This window comes from Eutrigla gurnardus (genome assembly GCF_963514095.1).
Source record: "Eutrigla gurnardus genome assembly, chromosome: 15".
Classification (NCBI taxonomy): Eukaryota; Metazoa; Chordata; class Actinopteri; order Perciformes; family Triglidae; genus Eutrigla; species Eutrigla gurnardus.
In genome coordinates, this window is record NC_139938.1 from 12,153,038 (window position 1) to 12,177,910 (window position 24,873).

The window sequence follows — 24,873 nt, forward strand, 5'->3', positions numbered from 1 at the left end:
GTCGGTTATACTTTTCAATCAGTGCTTATTGCATTTGTGATCATTACTATTATCAATACTTATAGTGAGATTGAATTCAATAGGTGCATTATATTACACTAAACAATGCCTCGTGTAGCATAATTCAACATAGAAATACAATTGTGTGTAATTGTGTAATATCGGTGTGACATTAAACACAACAGCAGCTTATCTTAAAACTAAAGATCGTAACCAAACTTTTATACCACGGCCGCAGAGAACACTTTTGATTGGCTAGCAGGTCCATTCAAAGTTGTACAACTCAAACACTTCCAGTCTACAGTTTTATTAATTTTGTTCTAAATCCATGCATAAAAACTGGAGGTAACCATAGCAGCAGCACTTTTTTTGCTTGAGCAAACAGACCGAATGATGAGTGAATGCTGACTGACAACAAACCTGGATTACTTGCCCGTGTCAAGTGGCCATGGTATAAGCATGACGGTACACTCAGATGTCTCCTAACATTGCACATTTGTGGAAAAGCAGCCGTCATAGTTTTTCTTATTTAATCACGAGATCAGACAGTTGGCCTCTATAAGCGTGAGGAGAAGGGAAGACCAAACTTGAAATCCGGGTTATGATCCATCAGGCATCAATCAAAATCCAGAGACTTACCAGAGTACATGCCGACCTGCTTTGCTCTCCTTTATCACACTGCATGTTATTTACTCCACATAGGTGAACATTAATCAGTGCTGTCACAATAAATTATTCTAACTGGAACTGTCCTGCAGTGGATGAGACGTACAGATGTGCATGTGTGTGTCCATTTTTGAATGAACCATGGCAGCACTTGTCGGGTGATGATAAGTCTTCTCAGTGGGCGTCACTGGAACAGAAGTGCACAGCTGAATGTCCTGGTGATGTGTGTCTGTGATTGTGCATTACTCTCCCCAGCTGTGCCCTCTCAGAAGCCTTGTATATGGCAATAGGCCTCCAAGCTGGCGAAGAGGACGTAGAGGAACCAGAGTCCAAAAAACAGCAGCGAAGTCAGGACTTTGAACTTCCATGGACCACCCAGTTCGCCGCCTATAGATGGCCTCCGGCGTAGCATCAGCACTCCCATGGAGAAGAAGGCAAAAATGGTGAAGAGGGTGACAGAGAAGGCCAGCGAGCCAGGGTCAACACGGAACACCTTACCTTTGACCTGCCAATATATGGCAGCCACAGACCAGGCCACCCCTATGCCCAAAAACACATTAACCGCGTTGCTTCCTGTCACATTCCCCACACACGCATCAGCATACTGGTCCTGAGTGGCCGCCACTTTACTGGCAAAGGTATCTGGAAAAAAAACAAGTCAATCATGAACAGTCTGTCTAACATCGGCATCACTGTGTGGATCTTCCAGTTAGGGAGTTAATGTGTACTGCAAACAACTCACGAGTAGTATCACTTACCAGGAAGTGAAGTCCCCAGTGCTACAAAGACCACCGCCGTGACGGTGTCTCTCAGGCCAACAGTGCAGCCAAAATGGGAAGCTAGGTCCCCAATAATGGCTGTTAAGAAACCAATGACAGAGATTGACACGATGAAGCATGCCCAGCCGTTCCAGTACTCTGTGGGCGGGACGCAAGCAAACAGGATCTTCCAGAAAATGGACAATATGTGCATGAAGTAGTCGAAGCAGTTCGGCATTCGCTGCTCCTCCTCATCTCCATCTCCTGTAAACAGCAGACACAAAGATGAATAAACAAAGCACGCCTTCCTTTAAAGGAATAGTTCAACATGTTTGATGCAGCCGAACTTAGAGTCACAGCTTCTTATTTCACGCTTTGGTTTTTGTGCGGTTTAAACAAATGAGATGTGACATGTTATTTAGTTAATTGTTATGTTTGGACAGAGCCAGGCTAACTGTTTCTCTCTTTTTCCAGTGCTTATGCTAAGCTAAGCTAATCAGTGCCTGGCTGTAGTTTCATATTGGTGGTATCAATCAAAATGAATGTCAGGCTTACAATTTGGGAGAAATGGTTATATTCCTTCTCTTTTGTATCATACACGTAAAGTTTAACATTTACACAGTGACGTGAATGAACAATTTGTCCCTGGTCAGCTACCTAAACAGAGGAAGCAAACCTACACAATTGTAACGTGAAATTATAAACATTGATTCAAGAATAAAACCCTTTAATTTCCCATCTTATATTAAATAAATGTAAAACCCACAACACAAGCATGTGGTTTTAACATGGATTTAACAAATAATATATGAAGCATATCAAAATAAACATAGCATAGACCTGCACTGACTGTGACCGCTCCAATGAACTGCTCTCTCCACGAGTGAGTGCCGAGCACCACAGCCAGATTTGTGTCCTTCAAGAGTTTGTCCACTGTGTTCTGTTACAACACATCAAACAAGTCAGCAATGAGGCAGAGGGAGTCACAACTCATACACAGAACAGATGGACCCACATTTCTGACATTTTACTCTCAGCAGGATTGTCTTTACCTATCTTTAATAGCCTGCATACATAAGTAGTGGACGTAGTCATGGTGACGTCACCCATTTGTTTATGGCCTATGGTTGTGAAGCCTCGAGTTTGTCCGTTGCAATCTTGAATTTTTACAACCATTGAAGGACGTGACCATATTTGGACTGGGGAGGAGCGACAGGTGGATCTGACGAACACAAGCGGCAGAGCGGGACTTCAAACAGAAACCTTACTGGATTTGGATCCATCTGGATTCTGGAAGCTATTACCAAAGTTATCTTCATACTTCAAGATCAACAACTAACATTACATTCAATTTAGCAGCTTAGTAGAGGTAAGCCCCACCCCCTAAAGCATCCCCCTGCTTTATGGTCTGTTGGACTCTAAATGGACCATAATGTACGAAATGAACATCATGCTGGATTGAAGAAGACTTGAAACTAGAGATTGAGACCATAAACTCACGTTTAGAATGTTTACTGAGATAATAACTCAAGTGAGAAGTAGGATAATTTTCTCATAAACTTCCGTGTAATGGATGGCCAGTAGAGAGAATAAAAGTTTAAGGCACTTCAGCTTCGGCTTCACTTTTCAGGACCGGAGGTTGCCGCCTGTCGTTACAATCAACAGCGGTATGATGAAATGAAAAAAATGGTCACAAAAAGGCTATCATTAGCTTGTTTGACAGGCTATTTGATGTAAACTCTGATCAATGAGATATCCACAACAAATATGGCAACTATGAAAATGGCCCATATTAATTGCATGCCCACAAAACAACTGGCCTTGCCATTCTGTTGCAGAACGTAAATTTAGTTTTGAATCAACTGAAATGTCACACACAGCACACATGAATGAAGACATAGTGAGGGATGAGAAAGGGTAAATATGAATACATGATGTTTTTTTTCAGGAGAAAATGAGATGAGAAGAGTAAAATCAGTGTCACAACACACAGAATCCTGTCAGAAACTGTACCTGGTCTAGCACTCCATTGGGAGTCTGATGAGTAAGAGAGTGTGAGGTGGTTAATGACCTAAAACACATATCGTTAAATAACACCGATCCCTGAGGTGATTATATTTATTAAGCTTTCAAAAGAAAGCAGTCAAATTAAGAATGGATGTATTATATGTGAACTCGTATGTCAGTTTACAGTCTGTATACTGCCTCCTATCAGACACTCACACACCTTGAACTCACAGGACTCCTCTATGATGACCTCGAGCCTGATGTGCTCCCCTAGGATGGGTTTTCCCATCTCAGAGATCCTCCGGGCCTCTTCCTCCTCAGGGCTGGGGTTGCCTATCAGCAATACAGACGTTTAGTTAGCATGTCTATTCATTTATATTCATGGTTTCATTCACAAAACTCACAAACATCCTAAACTTCAGTCAAGGCTACAGGCCCACGCCATGATGCATGAAGATGAAAACAACATTCCGCACTCAAACAAGCGTTTTAAAAGGTGCTGTGTGCAGCATTTAGAGGCAAGCAAGTGCATAAGTAGATGTACTTTCTATTGAGACAGGATCAAACCCCAATCATGGTCTTAACCCTTACCATACCCATCTCTAACTCAGAGCAGATGAATGGCAGACTTTGTAGGGTGTACTGTAGAGGCCTGCACTTTACTGGAACAAAACCGACGTCGCAATATTTTTTTTCTGCAATTTGTATTGCAATATGAAAAGAAAAGTTTCATAGATTTTTACTTAAATGCATCAATTTGATCCAGTTTGAGGGCTAAATCAAGATTCTAGATCTGTCAACTTTTTTGTGCTCCAGTAAAAATGTATTCACAAACTCAATGGTTGTATAGAAAGCTTTGCTTTGGCTCTGGTCTTCAGCACAGAGGGGGATAAGTCCCGCCTCCCACAGGAATCCCCAACCACTGACATGCTTAACTAGGCCCTGCCCCATCAGTGCAGTCAATGTGATATCATGCCGATAGATATTACAGCACAAAACAAGAAGGAGCAGCAATGGAGCTTTCAGAGTTTCTGACAATGACGAGTAGTGGAAGCAAGAAAGACTGAAACCAGGGTTAGGGTCTTTTTTTTCAAGCAAATACATGCACAGTCTCAGGGAGTGTTCAATGAAACCCGTGGGGAACCAGGATTTCATGGAAGGGGTTTAGATCTCAGTACTTTTGAGAAACACATTAACTTTACTGCAGATGGCATGAGGCTTTCAAAGGTCTCATTTATGGCAGATTTTTTCCATTTCACAATAATGAGATGGTATTTTAAATTCTGCACATTGCACCTTTATCACACAAACTATCTTACCCTGGTTGAGCAGCAGGGCTGTGAAGAAAAACAGACCATGATTACGTTATTATTTTGCTTTCTTACTGAGTAGAGCCTGAACGCATCATAATGTAACTCCATGGGATCTCCGTGAATGTTGCGAGCTGTTTGCTATTTAGCCATTCAGGACTGAGCTCTCCGCTGACGAGTTCAACACGGATCTCTTGTTCACAATGCGGATCGGCGACTAGAATGCATTCATGCATATTTTGCATCACACATTTTTCTCAATAACAATTGGCAGCTTTTCAGACAGGGCATCCTAGCAGCAAACCTAGAGGGCTCAAATACAACGAAAGATAGCAAAGTGAACCTGGGGCGTCTTGTGTTCACAATGAACCGGTTCAGAGAACCGGATTGGGACATGAAGAGAACCGTATTCACAGGTTCGTTTGGAGTGTTCCTATATGAACAAAACACGCTGAGGAATAGCTCTGAGTTTGTTTGGAGAAAGGGACAACAGGAAAAGAAAACATCTTTGTACTTTGTCTATTTGTCTGTGTAGACGAGATTCTCAGTGTTAGCCTCATCTGCACTCTAACATAATGATATCATTAACAATCTAAAGTAATTGATTATTTTGACCACCACTAAGCACAAATATGCACAAGCACATATTGAATTCCTGCACCATCCTTTAGACTCAGTGACAGGTAACTGAAGGACACTAAATTGATAATTGGCTGCTGGCTCTGTATACGGTGAAACAGAGACAGCACGTATCTTCAGTAACTGGCTCTGACGCAGACGCCCAGCATTCAGCTGCCTGTTGATGCTGTTTTGAAACCAGACCTCGGATATTGCTGCCATCTAATTTGACTACCATCTCATAAAGCATTAACAGCAATACCTTTATTGAATTAATCATGAAATTCAAAATGCCATCACACTCACCAGAGAGTCCTCGCTTCAGCCATTTGGGGTCCTCGAGCACGATGAAGAAGGTTTCCTGCTTCTCGTACTCCTCCACATTTATAATACGTACCTGCAAGATCTGACTGCAGGAATGCACGCAGACAAGCACACACACACACACACACACACACACACACACACACATATTTTGTTTCTACAACAAAGAATGAACTACTATGAACACTAAATACCTCCACATCTTAAACATATGCTCTACCACCTAAATCACATCCCAAATTGAAGTGACCTAAATAATTAATCACAATGGGCCTTTCAATAATTCAGGCTTAAACCTAACATAGTGTGCTCTTGCTCCTCAGCGTGCTAAAGAACTAAATGGCAGCCTGGTTAATAATCAAAGTCGCTATAGATCATATTTTGATGAATTCTTGGAAGGGACATATACATATAACAAATGAAAGAATACACCTACACACCGTACTTCTCCAGTAACAATGATATAGATTGTTATACAGCCTCTATTGATGGGCCATGTTACATAATAGAGTCTTGCACTAAGTGTACAGTTAGTGCATGTGCAAACACAGCTTATATAACCTGAAATTTTAATGGGAAGAGGATCTGTCAGCTTGCATGAGATGACTGCAGGTTCCCACACCTGATCAGGGATGGGATTATCTTTAGGCGGCAAGTCGTCAGGTAATTGTGTCTAATAGACCTCCTCCACCTGACAATCTTTCAGTGAGGGTCAGGTGCCCGTTTCCTCAAAGCACGAAAGAAAATAGTCCTCTTCTTATATTTGTCTCGTGTGTTTGTGGTAAATGTGACCATCACACCACATTTCAGTGCATTGAACATTGACATTGCTAGAGCTAGTTTCATGAACATTAACTCTAGCTATATTCTGATTTTTGTTTTGGACTGCTATAATTAGGCAGCTCCTCTACGATTGCTGTGTGTGTTTGAGAGAGAGAGAGAGAGAGAGAGAGGGGGGGAGGGGGAAGCAGACTACTGAACAAAATGTTCCTGTAATTTTTAATGACACTATGACTGTACTATTACTATAACTGTTAACAAGTTATAATTACAACCAGACTGTGGGTGTGTGTGCACACCCGTGTGTTATATCCCGGCACGCCGCTGTGAATGTAAAACTATGATGGGGCAAACTTAATTTAAACTATAAATGTTAGAATAATAAATAATGTCTTGACAGTGGCGTCTTGACAGTGGCGTCTTGACAGTGGTCCATCTCTGAGATCACCATCTATATACAACACTAGAGACGGACTCACATATTGTTGTTTTGGGTTTTTTTCATGGACTTTGATGACAATGAAATAATAAGCTGATGGTTCTCGGTCATGTAAAATCATGTTAAAGAGTAGAAAGACGTAACATCAATGGTCACACAAGAACAGACTGTCGTGCTAATGAAACACCAGAGTCCAACAGACTCTGTGGCTCTTGCAGTCTTAACCTCTGGTTGCAGACTGCACCTCACCTGGTCTGTTCATTGGTGAATTCTAGCTCCCCTCTGGCCTCCTCGTAGTCCACCCCAGCCTTGGCACTGCCATCCTCCGTATGGTACGGCACGGCGACGGTGCCCCTGGAGCCCGAGTTCCTCACCACCGTCACCGCCAGCATGCCTGAGCTCTCACTCACCCGCAGCAAGCGCTGGCCGAAGGTGAAGATGCCAGCATGGTCATCGTCCAAGATAGTGATGGTGGCAACCAGCGGCTCCACTAGTCTACCCTTTGGTGGTGTTCCCGTCCCTTCATTTACCCCTTCTTCTAACCTCAGGTTCTGAAGACGCACGAAGAAATGCTCGTCTTCCTCAAAGATGTCATCATCCAAGATACCCACCTGGAGAACATAGAGGGTACCATCAACGATCACGGATGAAGACGGCCATAACAGTTGGAATGCAGACACACAGTACAACACAACCTTCACCGTTTCCATTAAGGACTGACCCTCATAGATGACTAACCACAGTTTTGGTAGTCGAATAGTCATTTTTTCATGCTGAGTGATTATTTCCAAGAAACGTATTAACACAGATTTAGCGTAGTGCTTTTGTGTGATTATTTGTGGAGAATCACACAGATCGATTGAAATCAAGATAATTGATTTGTCTACAAAGTCCTAGAGATATGGAAGCCTGAAATACACACACACACACACACACCAGTGTTTCCCAAACATTGATTTATTTGTGGCGGCCCGCCAGAATATCAACATTTACCGCCACATATTGATTTAATTTCTTTTAACTATTTAAAATGGGTAAAACCTTAAGAAATTGTAGAGCTGCGCGCAGTGCATCAGCCCCTCCCCCCACTTTCATCTTACTCTCTCTTGGACCCGTCTTTGAACAGTGGTGCGCACTCAATGCTCATGCGCAGTTTTCCCCGTTTTCCCCGCAGAGAAGACGGCTGGCTGAATTCCCCAATAAAATCAAAATTTGCTACAAGTAGGCTGTGGAGCAGTCACTTAAAGTGTTGGCAATGGAGCACTGTATATGTTTTTCACTTATGACACAAAGTGAAGCAAGCTACCACCACAAATACAATCTGATTCTGTGGGAAACACTGTATATGCACCTTGTATGGTCCCCATTTCCCCTTGCTCACCTTGATCTCTTTGTGGCTCTCCCCTGGCTTAAACACCAGGGTTCCCTCACTGAATTCATAGTCTGCTCCGGCATTGGCAGAGCCATTTTCTGTACAGTAGTCCACATAGAACGTATCCTGGCCCGTGCCCCCCTCAAGGATCACCCCGAGGCTCAGAGAGCCACAGTTCTCCGTGCACTGGTACTGGGCACTCTCAAAACAGATGTGTGAACACGTGGCCTTGTCAGCCTCCTGGCCTGCTGAGCGGCGCGAGTGCTCGGCAGCATGTTTCCTTAATATGTTGCCAGCGCCGATCATCATGCGTGTTGCCTGGACGCGGTAGAAGGCGCGGCTCTTCTTCTGGTGGACCAGGGCCGAGTAGTTGGCCATCTCAATCAGTTGGTCCAGGTCTTTGTCTGGGTGTTTCTCTTTCAGGTCTTTCAGGATGCGTACCACCTATCCAAGAGAGGAAACCACTTGTAACAAACCGCATCGATGTACGAGACGTACGTTTGGCACACTGTTCTGTAAAAACTGCTCTTGAAAACACAGACTGCTCCAGCGCTTGTGAAGGAGTGTGTATTGCAGTATTTTTGACTACACAGGCTGGGTGTGGGGTGGGGTCCTGCAGATGATTTGGTGGGATTCAACAGCAGAATGGCAGGACATGGCAAAAGTATTGGAATTTGTTGGGAAAAACATCTTTAGACTAACCCAGGGCACTTTATCAAGAAAAACTGAGGAAAGGCCTACTGCTCAGCTTCTGACTGATCAACATCCTGCTGTTAAGACTCCCTAAATTCCCATTAAGTATCTTAAAAGATATAAGAATATGATCCACCATTTGGTCTGACGGGGTAGAAGATTTTTTTCCTTCCTCATGCATTAAATCCTCCATAAGAAAACACGTACCCAGAGTAGAGTGGACAACCAATCATATTGTAATTTAAGATATCCCGCCATTCAATCTCCAAACTAGCAGCGTGTCTACAGCAGTTCCCCCTGAGCCATTTGTCTTACCTCATCTTTGTTCGGGTCTAGTTCATTGCCTGTCTGAACAGAGACGGTCACACTGGACGAGTTCCCAGGACACGGCCCGCTGTCGGACAACTTTCCTTCCATGATCATGTCAATGCCTTTGGGTGCAAGGTCACCTTCCATTTCCACCACAATGCCGTGCCTCTTGTCAGTGCGGTAACGCTTGTGCATGTATTTGTAGAAGAGCAGGCGGCGGTCAGCGACCCAAGCCAAGATCACACACACCGGAAAATAAAGCAGTGTCACTATGGCCTCCCACACCTGGCGATACAGGTAATATGAGCATTACATGATTTACACACATTGTTTGTATAGAAATACATTTATATACAGTCAAGGTCAACACACCTCTACAATCCCAGGTGAGATGACAGCCAGTATGAGGTAGAGCCAAATGTAGGCAAAAATACTCCAGAAAGCCGTAATAAAAAACACGCGCAGGTGTTTGATCTTGCGTGACTCTCCGTTAGGGATCACCCACACACACAGACCGATTATCACAAACATGTTGAATGCGGCGCTGCCTACTATGGTGCCCGGGCCGATCTCCCCTGCATTAAAGTTGTGCCCACACACCTGTCAACATTAAAAGGACAAATAAGACAAACATCACATAGATCCACATCAAACACCTTTTTATGCCAACTGGAACTGAATATATGTAAAATGCCAAATAACAAAAATATAGTAGAATAGGCCCTTTGTGACTGGGGATACTCAAATATTAAATGTATACAACTTGAAACATATATACATGTATAAATATGAAGCAAATGTTCACATTGGTGGTTACTATTCCTTACAGCTAACATATAGTAGTGCACAGAGTTTAAATCCATTATCATTCATTTATTTATTACTTAATTTACACATTTGAGATGTTTGTGTCATTAAGCAGCATAAAGAATGTAAAACAATGTAACATTTCAGAAAATCTCAGACTGTGAACAGACTGTCACAGTGGAAGATAGCAGGTTTTACTATGGGAGTACATGTTAAAAGGATGTGAAAGGTCAGGTGTACCTCAATAATAGAGAGCAGGATCTCAGGCGCCGAGGAGCCCAGGGCCATGAGTGTGAGGTTGGAAACAGTCTCATTCCAGACCCTGACTGTCGTTACTGTTGTTTCCCCGTTGGGTTTGGTGATGGTTACCTCTTTTTCCTGTAAGGACAGAAGATCGCCAAAATGTAAAAGATTACCGCTGAACTCTAATACACAACTTCCAGTTACTGCAATTTGTGACAATGTTACAATATGATAACATTTAAATGTTATTTATATTTAATGTTATATATATATATAATATATATATAGGTTACATTTGGCAAATGTCTTATTGTAGATTGGATTGGCTGTAGAGTAGTCACTTCCCAAAGCTTCTGAACAAATGGTTCAGAACATTGATGGACTGGTAAATCGAGAGCTTTGCCTTCCGGCTCAGCTCCCTCTTCACCACAACAGTCCGGTAAAATGTGTGCATTACTGCTGACACCAAAACAAACTGCCTGTCTATCTCAGGCTCCATTTTATCCTCATCCATGACCAAGAGAGAGTTTGTGCTCAAGGTCACTTTCTGAAGGGGCCAATAGAACCACATCATCTGCAAAAAGCAGATGCAATTCTGAGGTCCCCATACAGGACACTCTTCTCTCACTGGCTGCACCTCGAAATCCTGCCCTTGAACATGTTTAACTTTGTGCAGGGTATATGGACACAGCTCTCACTTTGGTTATAAAAGGAGCAGGTGGCTCATAGTAACAACCCCATATTGCTCCTTCTGAATCTTAAATTTGACAATTGCTCAGAACCTCCTTCCAGCACCCTTGAATAAACTTTTCTGGGGAGGCTGAGCACTTTGATACCTCAATAATTGGAGCACACTTGGAAAAATGGGAACCACCACCAAAGTTTGCCACTTCTTGACATCCACTTGATAACGAAGAGGCGTGTCAGCCAAGACAGCCCAACAATTTCCAATTTTTTATCTTCAGCATCTCAGGACGAATGTCATCCATCCCTGGTGGATTTCCACCGAGGGGCTTTTTGATTACCTCAGTGACCTCTGCCAAGGACTTGGGCAGGTCTTCCACCGAATCATCAAACACTGCCTCCTCCATGGAAGATGTGTTGGTCGGGTTCCTGAGTTCTCTAGAGTCATCTAACAAACAACAGTCAGAGACTTCTCCAAAGCAACTTGCAGTTGCATAGCGGGGATCCTCTCATTCCCTGGGGAAAACTCGCCCAGAACCTCTCACCCTGAGAAACTCTGGGGAAGGCTTAAGTCCCCTCTCCAGGAGTCTGGTTCCAGAACCAATGAATGGAAGTGAGCCCAACTATATCTAGTTGGTACCGCCCCACCTCCTGCACCAACTCCACTTAGATAAGATAAGATCAACTTTATTATTCTGAAGGAAAGTTCCTTCTCCGCCAAAGTGGTAACATTCCAGTCTGCAATGTTTGGGATCAGCACAACTAGGTCCCCTGTTTTTGCCAACCTCAATGCCTATCCCTGTGAGTGGTAGGCCCACAGGATAGCAGCTCCATGTAGATTTTTCAGGCTGTGTACAGCCGAGTCCAATGTGCCATGGCCTGGCCACCAGATACTTGCCGCCGAACTTCTAGGTTAGGCTCCAGAAGGGGGCCCTGGTTGACCTTTTCCAGGTGAGGTACGACAACACTTTTCTGTCTTATTCATATAGGGTCTGTGAACCAATCTTAGTCTGGCCCCTCCCCTGGGACCGCTTTGCCATGGGAAACCCTACCATGAGCTATTGCTCCCAACAACATAGGTCCCAGGGTCACTAGGACACACATACCCCTCCACCATGCCAAGGTGGCGTTTAAAAAAAAAAAAAAAGAGTCATAAAGCATACATTACTCTTGCCAGGCACAATCTGAGGAGAATAATGGGACCAAATCACTGTTCATCACTGATAAAGTAAGAATGTAGCAGCAAAGTAGTGTATAACATCAAGGGTAGATGTATTTAAAATGAAGTTTATAATACCTGAGAGGTGATGACTTCTATGGACGCCATGAAGCGATCTGCGATGATGGACACACCAAGGAAGATGTACATGAGACAGAGGAAGTAGACGATAGCCCTTCCTGCCTGCTCCCCCAGTGGAGGGTTGAGTGGCAACCACACTGGCAGCAAAATACCGGGTCTACACACAACAACGCCTGGACATGTCCGCTTTCCAGACCCCGTACTGTTACCAGAGGACTCAGGCTGCTCAGGTACTGACGCTCGCTCCACAACCTGGGGCCTGATGGCGGTGCAGGGTTGGGCCAGGAGGAGGAAGGAGAGAAGAAGGAAGAGGAGTGGGGAAAGGGGAACGGGGAGGGGTCCCATGATCTCCCTGAGTCAGGAGAAGCCTGGGGGTCACTGGGGAAGATGATGGGTCAGAGGACTCTCCTGCGAAAACAGAAGGAGAAACATTGTTCTAAGAAAGAGATACAATGGGGTGCAACAGATTCATAATACACGTTCGTTTGACAGACCTTTACTGTCTTCAGAATTTCTCTTATACAGTGAGGATTCTTAACGAATCAACAAAATATTTACTGTACAATTAGCTGTCTGTCTTAAAGCAAATTTTAGGCAAACTTCTGAAAAGTTAATAATGAGCCACAATTTCTTGTTGCCAGTTCATGTTCACGCGTTATCTGAAGACGAATCAGAGGAATGCATTTGGTGAATATCATAATACCCCAAGTCATGTGTATATAAGGACTGCAATCTGAAGCAATTTCATTCATTCATTATTGATATTAATGACTTACCTTCTGTTATCTATATCATAATGAAATAGGCTAACTGTCACTGTCATGTCTCATACCCGTCACTCGTAAGTTGCATGAGTAAACCTTGTGTGTGCTCCTATAACTTATTTAGTATCCATCCCATTTCAGAACTAATCACTGAGTATTGATGCTACCAAGTTTTCTACTGCTTCCAAATGCACTCTCAATGACCCTGCTCCCTGTTTTTTTTATATTTTCAATTTTCAAATTGTGATGCAGTTAAACACTAACCATGGTCAAGACACTAGCTGTGTATATATTACCTGAACAGTGTTGATGCTTTAATCTATATTTCTTCAAAGGAAGGCTGAAGCACTGACATCAGCAGAGAAGACACATGTTAAATGTAGCAGGGTATGGCTATGGCTATGGTATGAGTACAGCAGGAATCTTTCAGTCTCCCTGTGGCTCTCCTGTGCCCATCCCCTCCTCTCCACTCCCCTCCCCTCCTCCTGCACAGGTGACACTGCACTATTGTGCAGCGTGAGTTGAAACAGATACTGGGGTGCTGCATCTTTGATGCAGCCTGAGCTCTGCCAGCTCATTATGGAGTTGTGATTCAGAAACACAGCCCAGAGGGCCGCCGCATCACATTTCACTTTCCAAGGCCTGCTATGGTTACCACGACCTCAGACAGCAGGCCACCTTACACCAGCATGTGTGTGTGTGTGTGTGTGTGTGTTTGTGTGTGTGTGTGGGGGGGGGGGGGGGGGGGGGGGGGAAGGGGTTGGCTTACCAAAAATAACTTCCTCATGTTCATATTTTGACAACAATAGCAACACAATAGAGTGTCGTGTTGGAACACAAATCAAATAAATAAATAAATTATTATATGATGACCCCAGTAAATATAACAAAATTAATTTCTGTCCTGTGACAAGATCACCAGTCAACACTTATATAAAACCAGCAATATACACTCAATACATACAGATGCAAACACTCACAACACACCACCTCAACAAAAAACACTTGTTAACCAATTGCTACAACAATTTCATGGTTAAACACCCTAGACTAGAGGAAATACACCTTCCTAACAACCTGTATTGTTTGAGTCTTTGGGGTCTTACGCGTGTTCGACATGCTTGAGGTCCAAAAGCAGATTTGTTCTTGAAAGTGGCTGGTGCATTTTCCTTGCAGATGATCTGTAGAATGCCACGGAGGGCTGGGTAATCAAGGAGCCTGCGCTGGAAGAGCTTGATGCATTATTGAGTGATGCATTCACCTAAATATAGCAGGATATCTCCTCCTTTCATGTTACCTAGAAGCAGCTCTGTAAACATCATTGACGAGAAGAGCCTTGTGGATTTATCAGCCTGACATTAAGGGAGCACTTCTTAGTCTTACCGCTTAAGAGATTGAGTAAATAGCGAGATAAATGGCCACATAACTCCCACTTCCTGCCCTCAGCGGAGCTCTGACACTGATTGAAGTCAAACGTTTTTGATTTTGATCCAGGAACAATGTTCATGGGCACTTAAGGATCTAACTGTTCGGGGTTGGGCTTCATAAAAGGATGACCACTTTCATAGATGTTCATGTTAAAATTGGAGGATAGTGAACAGCATAGAGCTCTTCTTACAAGCCTTTCTTGTTGCCTGGTAGAAGGGGGTCCTGGGGTGTTGACATGTCCATGGTCTCTTTGTCCTCTTAGCACACAGGAACAGTGAGATGGGTGACAGCCCATCTCCCCTTACTGCCTCTGACACGTCCACTATCTCTCACCACCACTGATAAGTGATTGCCTGGGGTTAGTTTACACTGGCAGGAGTGCCAGTAAAAAAAGGAGTTAGCACCTTTAACAGTTTAATATTTCCTGTATGCTGACAGTGGGGTTCTGTCAGGTGAGTTCATGACCAGCAGAACAGGTGTGAGGGTTGAGGCAGAGATGATTCATTCAAGCATCAATAATAGGAAATGAATGTACTCTTATTAAAACTTGACAAAAGCACCGCTGCAGACGTTTAACTAGCAGGAAAGTCTTACAGTAATCTTCTTCACCACTGCTGATCCTGCTTCAGAGCCAATGACCCAGGCGCTCTATGGCTTGTAGTCAGAATATTTCTTTTGCCTAGTGGTTCACCTATTGTTCATTACATGGGCTTACCTCGATGTAGACACAGACAATTTTTCATCAATCATGGGTGAAACTATTCTTTTTGTTTTGTACATGTTGTGGAAGTCCCAGATATGCCGGGTAATGAAACGGCTTTCTGTCTGAGTTCATAAGTTATCATATCATCATCCAGAGGTGCTCGGTGAATTGAACTGTATTCACAGTAAATAACAAGACACACATCAGATGGATAACTACAGCTGAACCCAAAATAAACAATGTTGTTGTGATTTAATTGCGATAAACGGGAAAAAAAATTATGCCGAAGTAACGACAGAATGACGTCAATTTGTAAACATTTCGAAGTCATGGTTTGTTAGGTCTGTCTGCAAGACAACACGCAAGGGACTTTTTGCTTGTTTTCTGGATGGAGTTCGGATCGAGACGAGCTAGGCTATGCTAACATTGTAGCTGCTCCATCAACACTTAAAATAACGTGTTCATTTGTTTGGTCTCTGTATGAAATGTAAGGTTCTATCATATAATCATTTCTGATTGAGTGACGAGTGACAACAGGAGGAGAATTTCAGCACTGATAGACTTTCGAGTCACGTAGATGTTTTGCTCAAGTTGAAATATATATATATATCTGTCACCATTTTGGTTTTCGACGGCTGCCATCTTGGTTTTTTGGACGTCACCATCCAGTTAACTTTGATGAAGTGAAAAGACACAAAGGATTACAGTTGTAAGACGAAAATATGGACAACTCCCAGACCGGACAACGTGGTGGTAGTGACCTGTCAATCACAAGGTAGTTGACTAAATTTACTATTTTGAACATCATGCTGGATTTAAAAAGACTTGAACGATGTTTACTGAGATAATAAATCAAGAAAGAAGTAGGGTCATTTTCTCATAGACTTCCATATAATCAGAGAGGAGTCGCCTCCTGGTGGCCAGCAGAGAGAATGTGATTTTAAGGCACTTCACTTCAGCATTAGCTTAACGTTTTCGACCCAGGTTGCCATTCAGAAGCAGAGACCTGAAACGTCTCTCGCTGATACATTCTCAATCCCCGATCCATCACAGGAAGAAACTGCACTGACTGACTGCGGCTTGAACATTAACGTTGACAAAGATTCCTTTCCAGGATGTAAGCTCTGTGCACAGGTAAACCAATAACATGCATGACGACTCTGTTATTTTAAGTCTTCTACATGGCACTGAAAATAATCATGGTCCTGTTGTGGACGAATTTGTACAGTGGTGTGATAAATCTTTCCTGAAGTTGAATGTTGCTAAAACAAAGGACACGAGCATCGACTTCAGGTGGCAGCCCACACCCTCCCAGGCTACTATCATCAAGGGTCAGGTTATAGGTTCGTAGAGAGGTATAAGTACTTGGGGTCTATCATTGACAAAAAGCTGAATTTTAATGACAACACTGACATAAAAAGGGGCAGCAGTACTTGTTTTGTTTGAGGAAGCTGTCATCCTTTCATGTGGACAGGTCTCTCATGATCTTGTTTTATAAATCTTGTGTGGAGTCTGTACTTACTATTTCTATAATGTGCTGGTATGGGAACCTCAATGTTAAATCCAGAAATGCACTCATGAAAATAGTCAAGATGAGTGGCAAGATTCTGGGAGTTCAGCAGAGCATACTCTCTGACCTGTTCACCAGACAGATAGAGAGGAAGGCCAGAAGCATCTTGTCAGATGCCACCCACCCCTTGTTCAGGGAATTTCAGACCTTGCCCTCTGGTGCCAGGTTTAGGTTCCCTCCTGTTAAGAGCAACAGATACAAGTATTCTTTTATCCCTGCAGCCATCTCCATTTTAAACTCTGGTCAGGGGAGGAGTTAACCAGCTCTTACCTGACAGAGCTCTTCTATGGCTGAGACCCATGCTACATGCATTCAGTGTTTTTGCACCTTGTTTTTATTTTTATTTTTACAGGCAGTGTTGTTGCACTTTATATTTATATAGATATTGATTTTTGTACTACTGACATGCATCTTTCTATTGTTGACTTGTGGTCGTGCATTGCGGATCACCATCCCTGTGTTGATGGAACTGTGGTTTGGGTAATTGGATGTGTATGTGTTTGTCTCAGGGGTTGTGTTATCCCTCTTTTTATACAGTCTATGTGTTATCCCCATGTCCCTTGCTTGTCTACTGCAAAACCAATTGCCCCCCCCCCCGGGGGACAAAATGAATTTAAAGTTGAAGTTGAAGTTGAAGTTGCTATGTATCAATTTAACAGACAGCCAATATTGTGTTTAATCTTAAACACTCAGTTAGTTAGTCAGTTTATCATTGGAGTGACTTACTGCCACCCACAGACTCCTCAAAACCATTTCTACTGGCCGCTATAACATTTCTAATATTATACAAATGAAAAGTATTCAAATCTTCACAAATTTACAGGTGAATGGATTTGTTATTTATTATTTATAGTGCAGCGCAGCAAGTTGTGAACTCAAAAGACAAAAGATAAAGTTGTGTCTGTAACACATCCAGCAGATATTCACTCCACTTTGGTCTCTATCAGTTGATGTTGGTGGACGATGCGGTGTCATGGAAGATTTAGTCTTTGGTTGGAGCAATACAGTATAAAACACATGCATTACAGCACAATGTCTGTTCCAAATGCACACAAATCAAGGCAGTTAGCAGTCTCTCTGTTCGCAGTTAAAGAAAGGAAAGAGATCCATCCCTTTAATAAGTAACACAGGCTCTGGCCTGCTGCTGTGGCCTATCAATGCACCCGATGAATCAGAGTGTAAGATAATCCACCAAGACACAGACACACAGATGGACAGACAGATAGAAGAAGACTGGGCCAAGCCACTAATGAGGCATAAAAGGTTTCATTAGGTAATTCAAATCAGCCTTTTAAAATGAACATTTGGAGGAGTTAAGCATACATGCCTGAAATATTGGTCCTAAAAAGAGATCATATGCAAAGCAGATGAGGGTTTGTTAAAGAGTCATCTGGTTAACCGCTGACTCGTTTTCCACAGAGTCTCTGCAAATGTTTAAACACGATTACAACACACACACGTTGTGTTCATCACTGGACTGAATGCATTTTAATATTGGAAGTAGGATTCTGTTAGGAAGGTGTGCACATTAGACTTCATCTGAAACAACTGGATCTAGGTATGTATGAAGATTTGGTGTAACTATCCTGCCAAAATAACCGTGATGCACAATGTTATCCCGCGAATAATCGAAATGAGATTCAAACTCTTGAAATGTTTTTTTAACGTACTGGAATCACTGATGATAGTATCCTACATCATCCCACCCCGAACTGGATCCACATTGGATCCTCTGAGTTATGTCTTCAGTCGTTCCTATGTTAAAAGACTTGGATTATTAACAATCGTCTTGGATGATTGTATCCATCTCATTTTCTTTGTCTAAATACGTTCCTTCACACTCGCCCTCGGTGGGTTCCTCAAAGTCAAAATCCCCTCATCGTACTGTAAAATCCTTTTAAGACTGTACGTAACATTCCTGGCTTCATTTATCTACAGGCTATTTTGCCATCCAGACATAGAAGACCTTTACAATAAAAGGAATACATGATCACATGTGTACCTTGAATTCTTAAAGAAAGATTTCAACAAAAAATAAAAACAGGAGCAAAGTCATGTTGAATCGATGTAAAAGGATCATGTTTACCGACTAAAACAAAACTATATCATAATATCCTTGTGCAGTATAAAGTCTCATATGCTCACTACTTCCCACACACATGTATTTAATTAGCAGGGTGTTAATTTGGGACTCTCCTTTCATTCCTGTGTGCTCTCATGATGTATGTTTGCTTCATCATTTATTCTGCACTCCATTTATCAGCAAACAGTCATCGATCTGTAGATAGATAGATAGATAGATAGATAGATAGATAGATAGATAGATAGATAGATAGATAGATAGATAGATAGATAGATAGATAGATAGGCTCACTTGCTCACTCTGACCTTTTGATTTAGCTTCAGCAATGATTCAAACCACATTTCAGAAACCCAGTAACCTTTAAAAATGTGACCTATAGACGTGGTTACACTTCAACATCAGCAGCTGTGTCTTTAACACATAAACCTGCACTGTGAGAACTCACACAGCACATTAATTATCTACACTGGCTCAATCAGTACCGCGGTGGAATTAATTGTTTTCTGAGAAGTCCAGATGAAAGATAACCCAGTCACACTGACTCGGCTCCCTCCGCGGCCGCCGGGTCGTAATGACCATCAATCTGGACGGCAGCAGTGCAGGCTCGGCTGAGCACAAGGCTTAGTTTACAGCACGGTGGGCATGCCGCCACGCCGCTCAGCCCCCGAGTACGCTGATCTGCTTTCAGTCAACTCTCCAGATCCACGTGTCTCACTGCTTTATGCCGAATGTCTGTCTTCTTGTGACTACTTGTTTACTACTACCACGACGGAACATGACGAGAACGCCACATGTATTCACAATGATTTTTCTGTGAATGAACGAGCCCTCTCTTCTTAAGAGACAGAGAGACAGAGGAAACCTCTTCTGAGCAAATTAACTCTTGAAGAGCATGTAGGATGTTGCTAAAGCACTGTGGCTTGAGGTTTACATGTCTGAATATCCTCATTGACAATTCTGATCGGTAAGAGGTGAAGCTGTGTCTCTGTAAACGCACTTTCTAGCCCACTGAATGGCTGACGCCCTGACCATAATGGCCAGATACACATATGGTATTACCGCTGTTCCAATATGCATTATAGGATGTTTTTATGACTTATTTGACAAAGCTTACAGTGGCCTGTTTTCATTCAGATTTTGTTAGAAGTTACTGAGGAGATAATGATGGTGTTGTAGAGGACTGCATTATATGGAAATGTGTTTCTAACCATATCTCTGTTCTCAAATGTATCTGTATATATCATTGGGCAAAACAATAGAAACTCACATCAGTTCATCAACACAACAACAACAGTATAGGCTACATATAGTATAATTAATACCTGCTTTACCTTGACATTTATTATTATCGTCTTTGTAAAGATATAATGTTACTGTGTACCTGATAAAGTAGACACTGAAGGTGTGTGTGTGTGTGTGTGTGTGTGTGTGTAGATACTATTATACAAAAGAAATAGAGAGAGGTATGACTCTCTCTATTTCTTTTTTGTGTTTTGTATTTATGCACATATTTATTCTATCATTTTAAATCATTTCTCCACGTGGTACTTGGATAATGGTGTGACATCATCAAATAGTGTGACATAATATTACCACATAGTATAAATATCACATCACCGTGCTGCTAGTGTATATCCAGGGGTGATTTTAAGGTTGAGTGTGAATAACACTTCCTTTTCTGAAGATTTGTCCCCGTGTGCCTCGGGCGGGGGGACGGGGGGACGGAGGGGGACAGACCGAGTCCGCATGGGGCCGGAGGTGAGGTGGACAGGAAAGGGTTCGGTAGACAAACAACTGACAGCCAGCAGACAGCGGCTCCTGAGGTTTCCATTACCTGAGACACGCTGGCCGGCCACTGGCAGCCTGTCACCTTAGAAGGAGCAGCGTTCTCAACTTCAGCATGAACCCACACAGGGAGACACACCAGTTATGCAATATTCAGCATACAGAAACACCAAAAACTCACAGAATACACAACCACAGGCTGAGGACTGATGTGACAACGTGGTGTGGATGGTAGTGTACCAGACCATCACTACCTGACCCACATAGGCAATCACTAATCTTTGAGATGGAGTTTTTCCCCTCGGTGTGACTTATTAAGGAGAAACTCTACTTATTACCCAGTCTCAGTCAACACATTGCTTCTAATGTTCATTTCCCGGGGGGGTGGAGCAACCTGAACAACAACGGGATCGCGACAGCAAGGAAAAGTCAACAAGCTACAAACCGATATTTCCGTTTGGAACATCTTTGTGCTGCCTTTCATTCTTCGCTTGCAACCGCTCGGATTCAGAGCAACCGTCTAGTTTGGACCGGCAAAATGTGCAGAGGCAGCCAGCAGGCCTGAACACACAATAGACTGGGGAGCCAATGAAAACAAAACAGACCCCCACAGGCACTAACTCTCCTCTCCCACTCGCCCCGTGTGCACACACAGAGAGGCTGATGAATACGACCCATCACAGCATGCTGGAACCTCGAGCTGCACAACGTCATATCACCAGGAAACTGTGAAACAGAACCACATTAGTCCTCTGATCCTCGTGGATGTGGTGGGAGCATCGCCACGGCAGCATTATAACAACAACAACAGTAATCTAATCACTCCGGGTAAGAGAGACCCATCCCTAGGTCTTAACTTCCCTAAATCACGTGGATGAAAAGGTTTCAGTCGGCGTCTCTGAGAGGAACACGGGTGTAGTATCGCCTTTTGTCCCGTGGCACCTGCCACGGCGAGCGTATCGGTGCCTGTGTACAATGATGAGGCATTGGTTTACTTGACCCGCCACACACGGGGCGGGGGGATTTCAAGATAAGTGTCAGCGAGCTTTAGAGGTGGATCGCCCTGATTTTAGCGGCTAAAGTCCCAACACACCACTAATCGTCTTCCTCGTGCTGAGATGCAACCAGAGCCGTGACCAGCCGAAGACAGAAACCGCACGGCTGCAACACATAAACCATTACTGGTATTGGATTTTGCATGATAAATCATTTTGTCAATAAAAAAAGAATTGTGAAAAGTTCATCTCACTATGTTTTATCACAAGCAGGGACGCATGTGACAACAGTACAAAACCCAGAGACATTCAATTAACAGAGATGTATTAAAAAATCAAAAAGAGAGAGTCAACGGTGAAAAAATAGAAAATACTCACATTTAAGGAGCCGGTACCAGGAAATGTTTGGCTTGATGATGATCAATTATCAAAATAGATAAATTGCCACGTAATCAATCAATCCACTAATGATTATAGCTCTATGCATGAATCAAGTAATAACCAGTGAAATAAGTTCTGTATCAGCATCACAGACACGATGTCCGCAGCCTGCGGACCATGATTATGTTTGATGATGTCATATAGAGTCCAGGGTTTCCAGGCCTGATGGTTCCCACTTTTGGCACATATTGACGGTCGGCTTCGGTCAGACGCAGCAGGCATTCAATCTATATTAGTGTTAACATTTTTATTGGTTCTATATATTCAAGACTTAAAAAATGAACAGAAGGAGAGAATGACTAAGAGTAGGAATTTATTGCATGTGGGGGGGTAAACATAAGTGACTTGTTTGTAATATTTCAAGAGAACGGTGACACGGAGGCAGAAAAACTTATTTGGAAAAAGCGAATATCAGCATTTTGGATACTTCTCTGAAAAGGGTATGCTGTGTGTGTTATCAAATATAATGGAGCGGTGTATCTGCAGTCAACGCCCCTGTCTCACACATCACAAACTCTGAACCCATCTGGACAGCAAGGACTGTCAGGGAGACGGGCGGGTGGGACCCTCGCCCCCTGGATGTGTCTGCTCAATGAACTACGCCTCCATCCATGTCAGCGCTGAAGTTCAAGCAGCAGAGTGAACTCTCAGAATAAAATCAACGAGTCCCAAAGGAACACAACACATCAACATGTGGTTTAACCTGAAGAAAGGACCAAGCAGGGTGAAGTGGATTGAGTTGACTCCCCTTTTTTATATATTTTAAGTGTAAAGTGAGCTACATTTGTGATCTAAAGGTACATTATGGGTTTATATGATCTCATTTTCACTCTTAAATATCATATTTTTGTATTTGACATGAGTCAAAGCCGTTTTACCGTTAACTGACATTCATTGAGACCAAATATGTATATATAATATAATGATATTATACAGTTATAATTATTATATAAATATTATGTTTTCAGCCACATTTAACTTGGTGAAAAACTTGAACTCTGAGCAACAATCAGTCATTTTAGTGCGCAGTAAAGTCAATAACACATAATGGGTCGTGTAGCTATTAAATGTAATAAGTCTGTGATATCAATCAAAACGACAGACGGGTCCCGAGGGCGTCGCCTGTAGCGCGGTCTCCCCAAACAGCCCGTTGGGGCTCCGCACCTGTCCCGTACTCACCTCGGGGTTACGGGGTTATGGCTCGGCTCCACCAGCGGCTGCCATCGCGTCTGGAAGTCTGCAAACAGGTGGTAAAAACGGCCCCGGTCCCGGTCCCGACGCTGAACTCACAGTGTGAACTTCACCGACAACTCACATTGCCGTTAACTAACTACGGCGGTGATGCTGCGGTCCCACGCGGAGGATGACTTGTTGCGTTCACGGTCTCCTCCGAAGCTCCTACTTCGGACGACGACAAGATACTTGTTGACGCTGATTGAAGGCTTCGTGGTCGGAGTCAATTAATAACAGACACAACAGACACGTGTGTTCGAGGGCGATAGAGTATACTGGCGAATCAAGCGGACGGATGTTTTTGTTTAGATGGCAGTTTAGTTTACATGCTAATTGCTAGTTATAGTTCGTTGTAGTTCATTAGAGGCTATCTCGTCCGAGTTCTTTGGAGAGCACTTGAACGCGGCACACTCATGGGAGAGTGCGCAACTGCAAAGTTGTGTGTTACGTTGACGGCCTCGTCTGGAACTGTGAAACCTCCGTTTACCAGTGACGGGGGCGCACACGGTAATGCCCCCTCCACCCTGTTAGGAGGACGTGTTTCTCCACTCTTTACAGTCCAAAAACAGTAATATGTTATGTAGGAACTAGGAAGTAAAACGGGGGCGCACTAGGACCACGCTGAGACCCCCCCCCCCCCCCCCCCCCGGTACCGATTCAACAGCCAGGCAGCAACTCAGCAGAAACTTACATTAAAACCACGCAAAGCGTTTAAGACGGGAGACGGGAACCATTGTTCTTCTTTAAGAACGTAAATTACGTCTTAATAAACTACATTAGGTTAGCTAACGTATCCTTTGGACGGAAAAAAAAGTTCATTACACTTAAAGGCAAATCATATGACACATTTGGCCATTAAAGCAATTGGAATTGCATTAAAAAAAATACAATATGTATGTTTAGTGGGAAATTAAAAAACAACATAAAAAAACGTTTAGGATTTATTTTATTGATGTATAAGAGAGATACAATTCTCTTTAAAACTAATAATAAAGAAGCCCCGCCCCCTTCGTTCAGGCCTCTGTTCAAAGCCACGCCCCCAGAACGCCAAACGAGTGATAGGGTGCAGTCGAATAGTCAAAAAATAGGCTAAGGTCCTAACTCCTTTTCCTAACTCTTATTCCTTGACCTTTGGAGAAAAGGTCACGGGGTTAAGGAAAGGCTATAGGAGAACTCAAAAGGATTTAGGAAAAGTCGACCGTGGTACTCAGAGAATCCGTCCGGACTTTCACTAAGCTCCGTCATTATAATTCTGCTGATGATTGACAGCTGACCTGTCCAGGGTGTACCCTGCCTTCGCCCAATGACAGCTGGGATCGGCTCCAGCCCCCCCCCCCCCCCCGCAACCCTGAATACAGGATAAGCTGTAGATGGATGGATGGATGGATGGATGGATGGATGGATGGATGATTGACAGCGGTGATTGACGTGAGTCTCCACTGGAGAAACTACAATAATGGACTACAAAAAAACCGGCATCCACTTCTCCCCATGTTGTTGGATTTATAAACGGCTCGTTCACTGACCGGCTTCAGGTCCAGCAGCTCCAACTTCCTGTTTG

The 24,873-nt window shown here is 43.2% G+C and overlaps 1 protein-coding gene across 2 annotated transcripts; it reads right to left on the reverse strand.

Annotated features, from left to right (window-relative positions):
- Positions 1 to 931: 931 nt before the first annotated feature.
- slc8a2a (solute carrier family 8 member 2a) lies at positions 932 to 23,399 on the reverse strand (the record flags this gene model as incomplete). 2 transcript variants are annotated; one of them, XM_084028330.1, is made up of 13 exons in its annotated part: positions 23,259 to 23,399; positions 12,308 to 12,718; positions 10,324 to 10,461; positions 9,649 to 9,876; positions 9,283 to 9,561; positions 8,284 to 8,718; positions 7,152 to 7,513; positions 5,666 to 5,769; positions 4,751 to 4,768; positions 3,652 to 3,764; positions 2,265 to 2,364; positions 1,425 to 1,688; positions 932 to 1,308 (listed from the first exon to the last, which is right to left on the reverse strand). In XM_084028330.1, exons 2-13 carry the CDS (start codon positions 12,653 to 12,655, stop codon positions 932 to 934), a joined length of 2,766 nt encoding a protein of 921 aa, XP_083884456.1. In that variant the 5' UTR covers positions 12,656 to 12,718; positions 23,259 to 23,399. The 2 variants fall into 2 exon arrangements, with proteins under 2 accessions (XP_083884456.1, XP_083884457.1); XM_084028331.1 differs by lacking the exon at positions 4,751 to 4,768.
- Between the last annotated feature and the right edge of the window lie 1,474 nt (positions 23,400 to 24,873).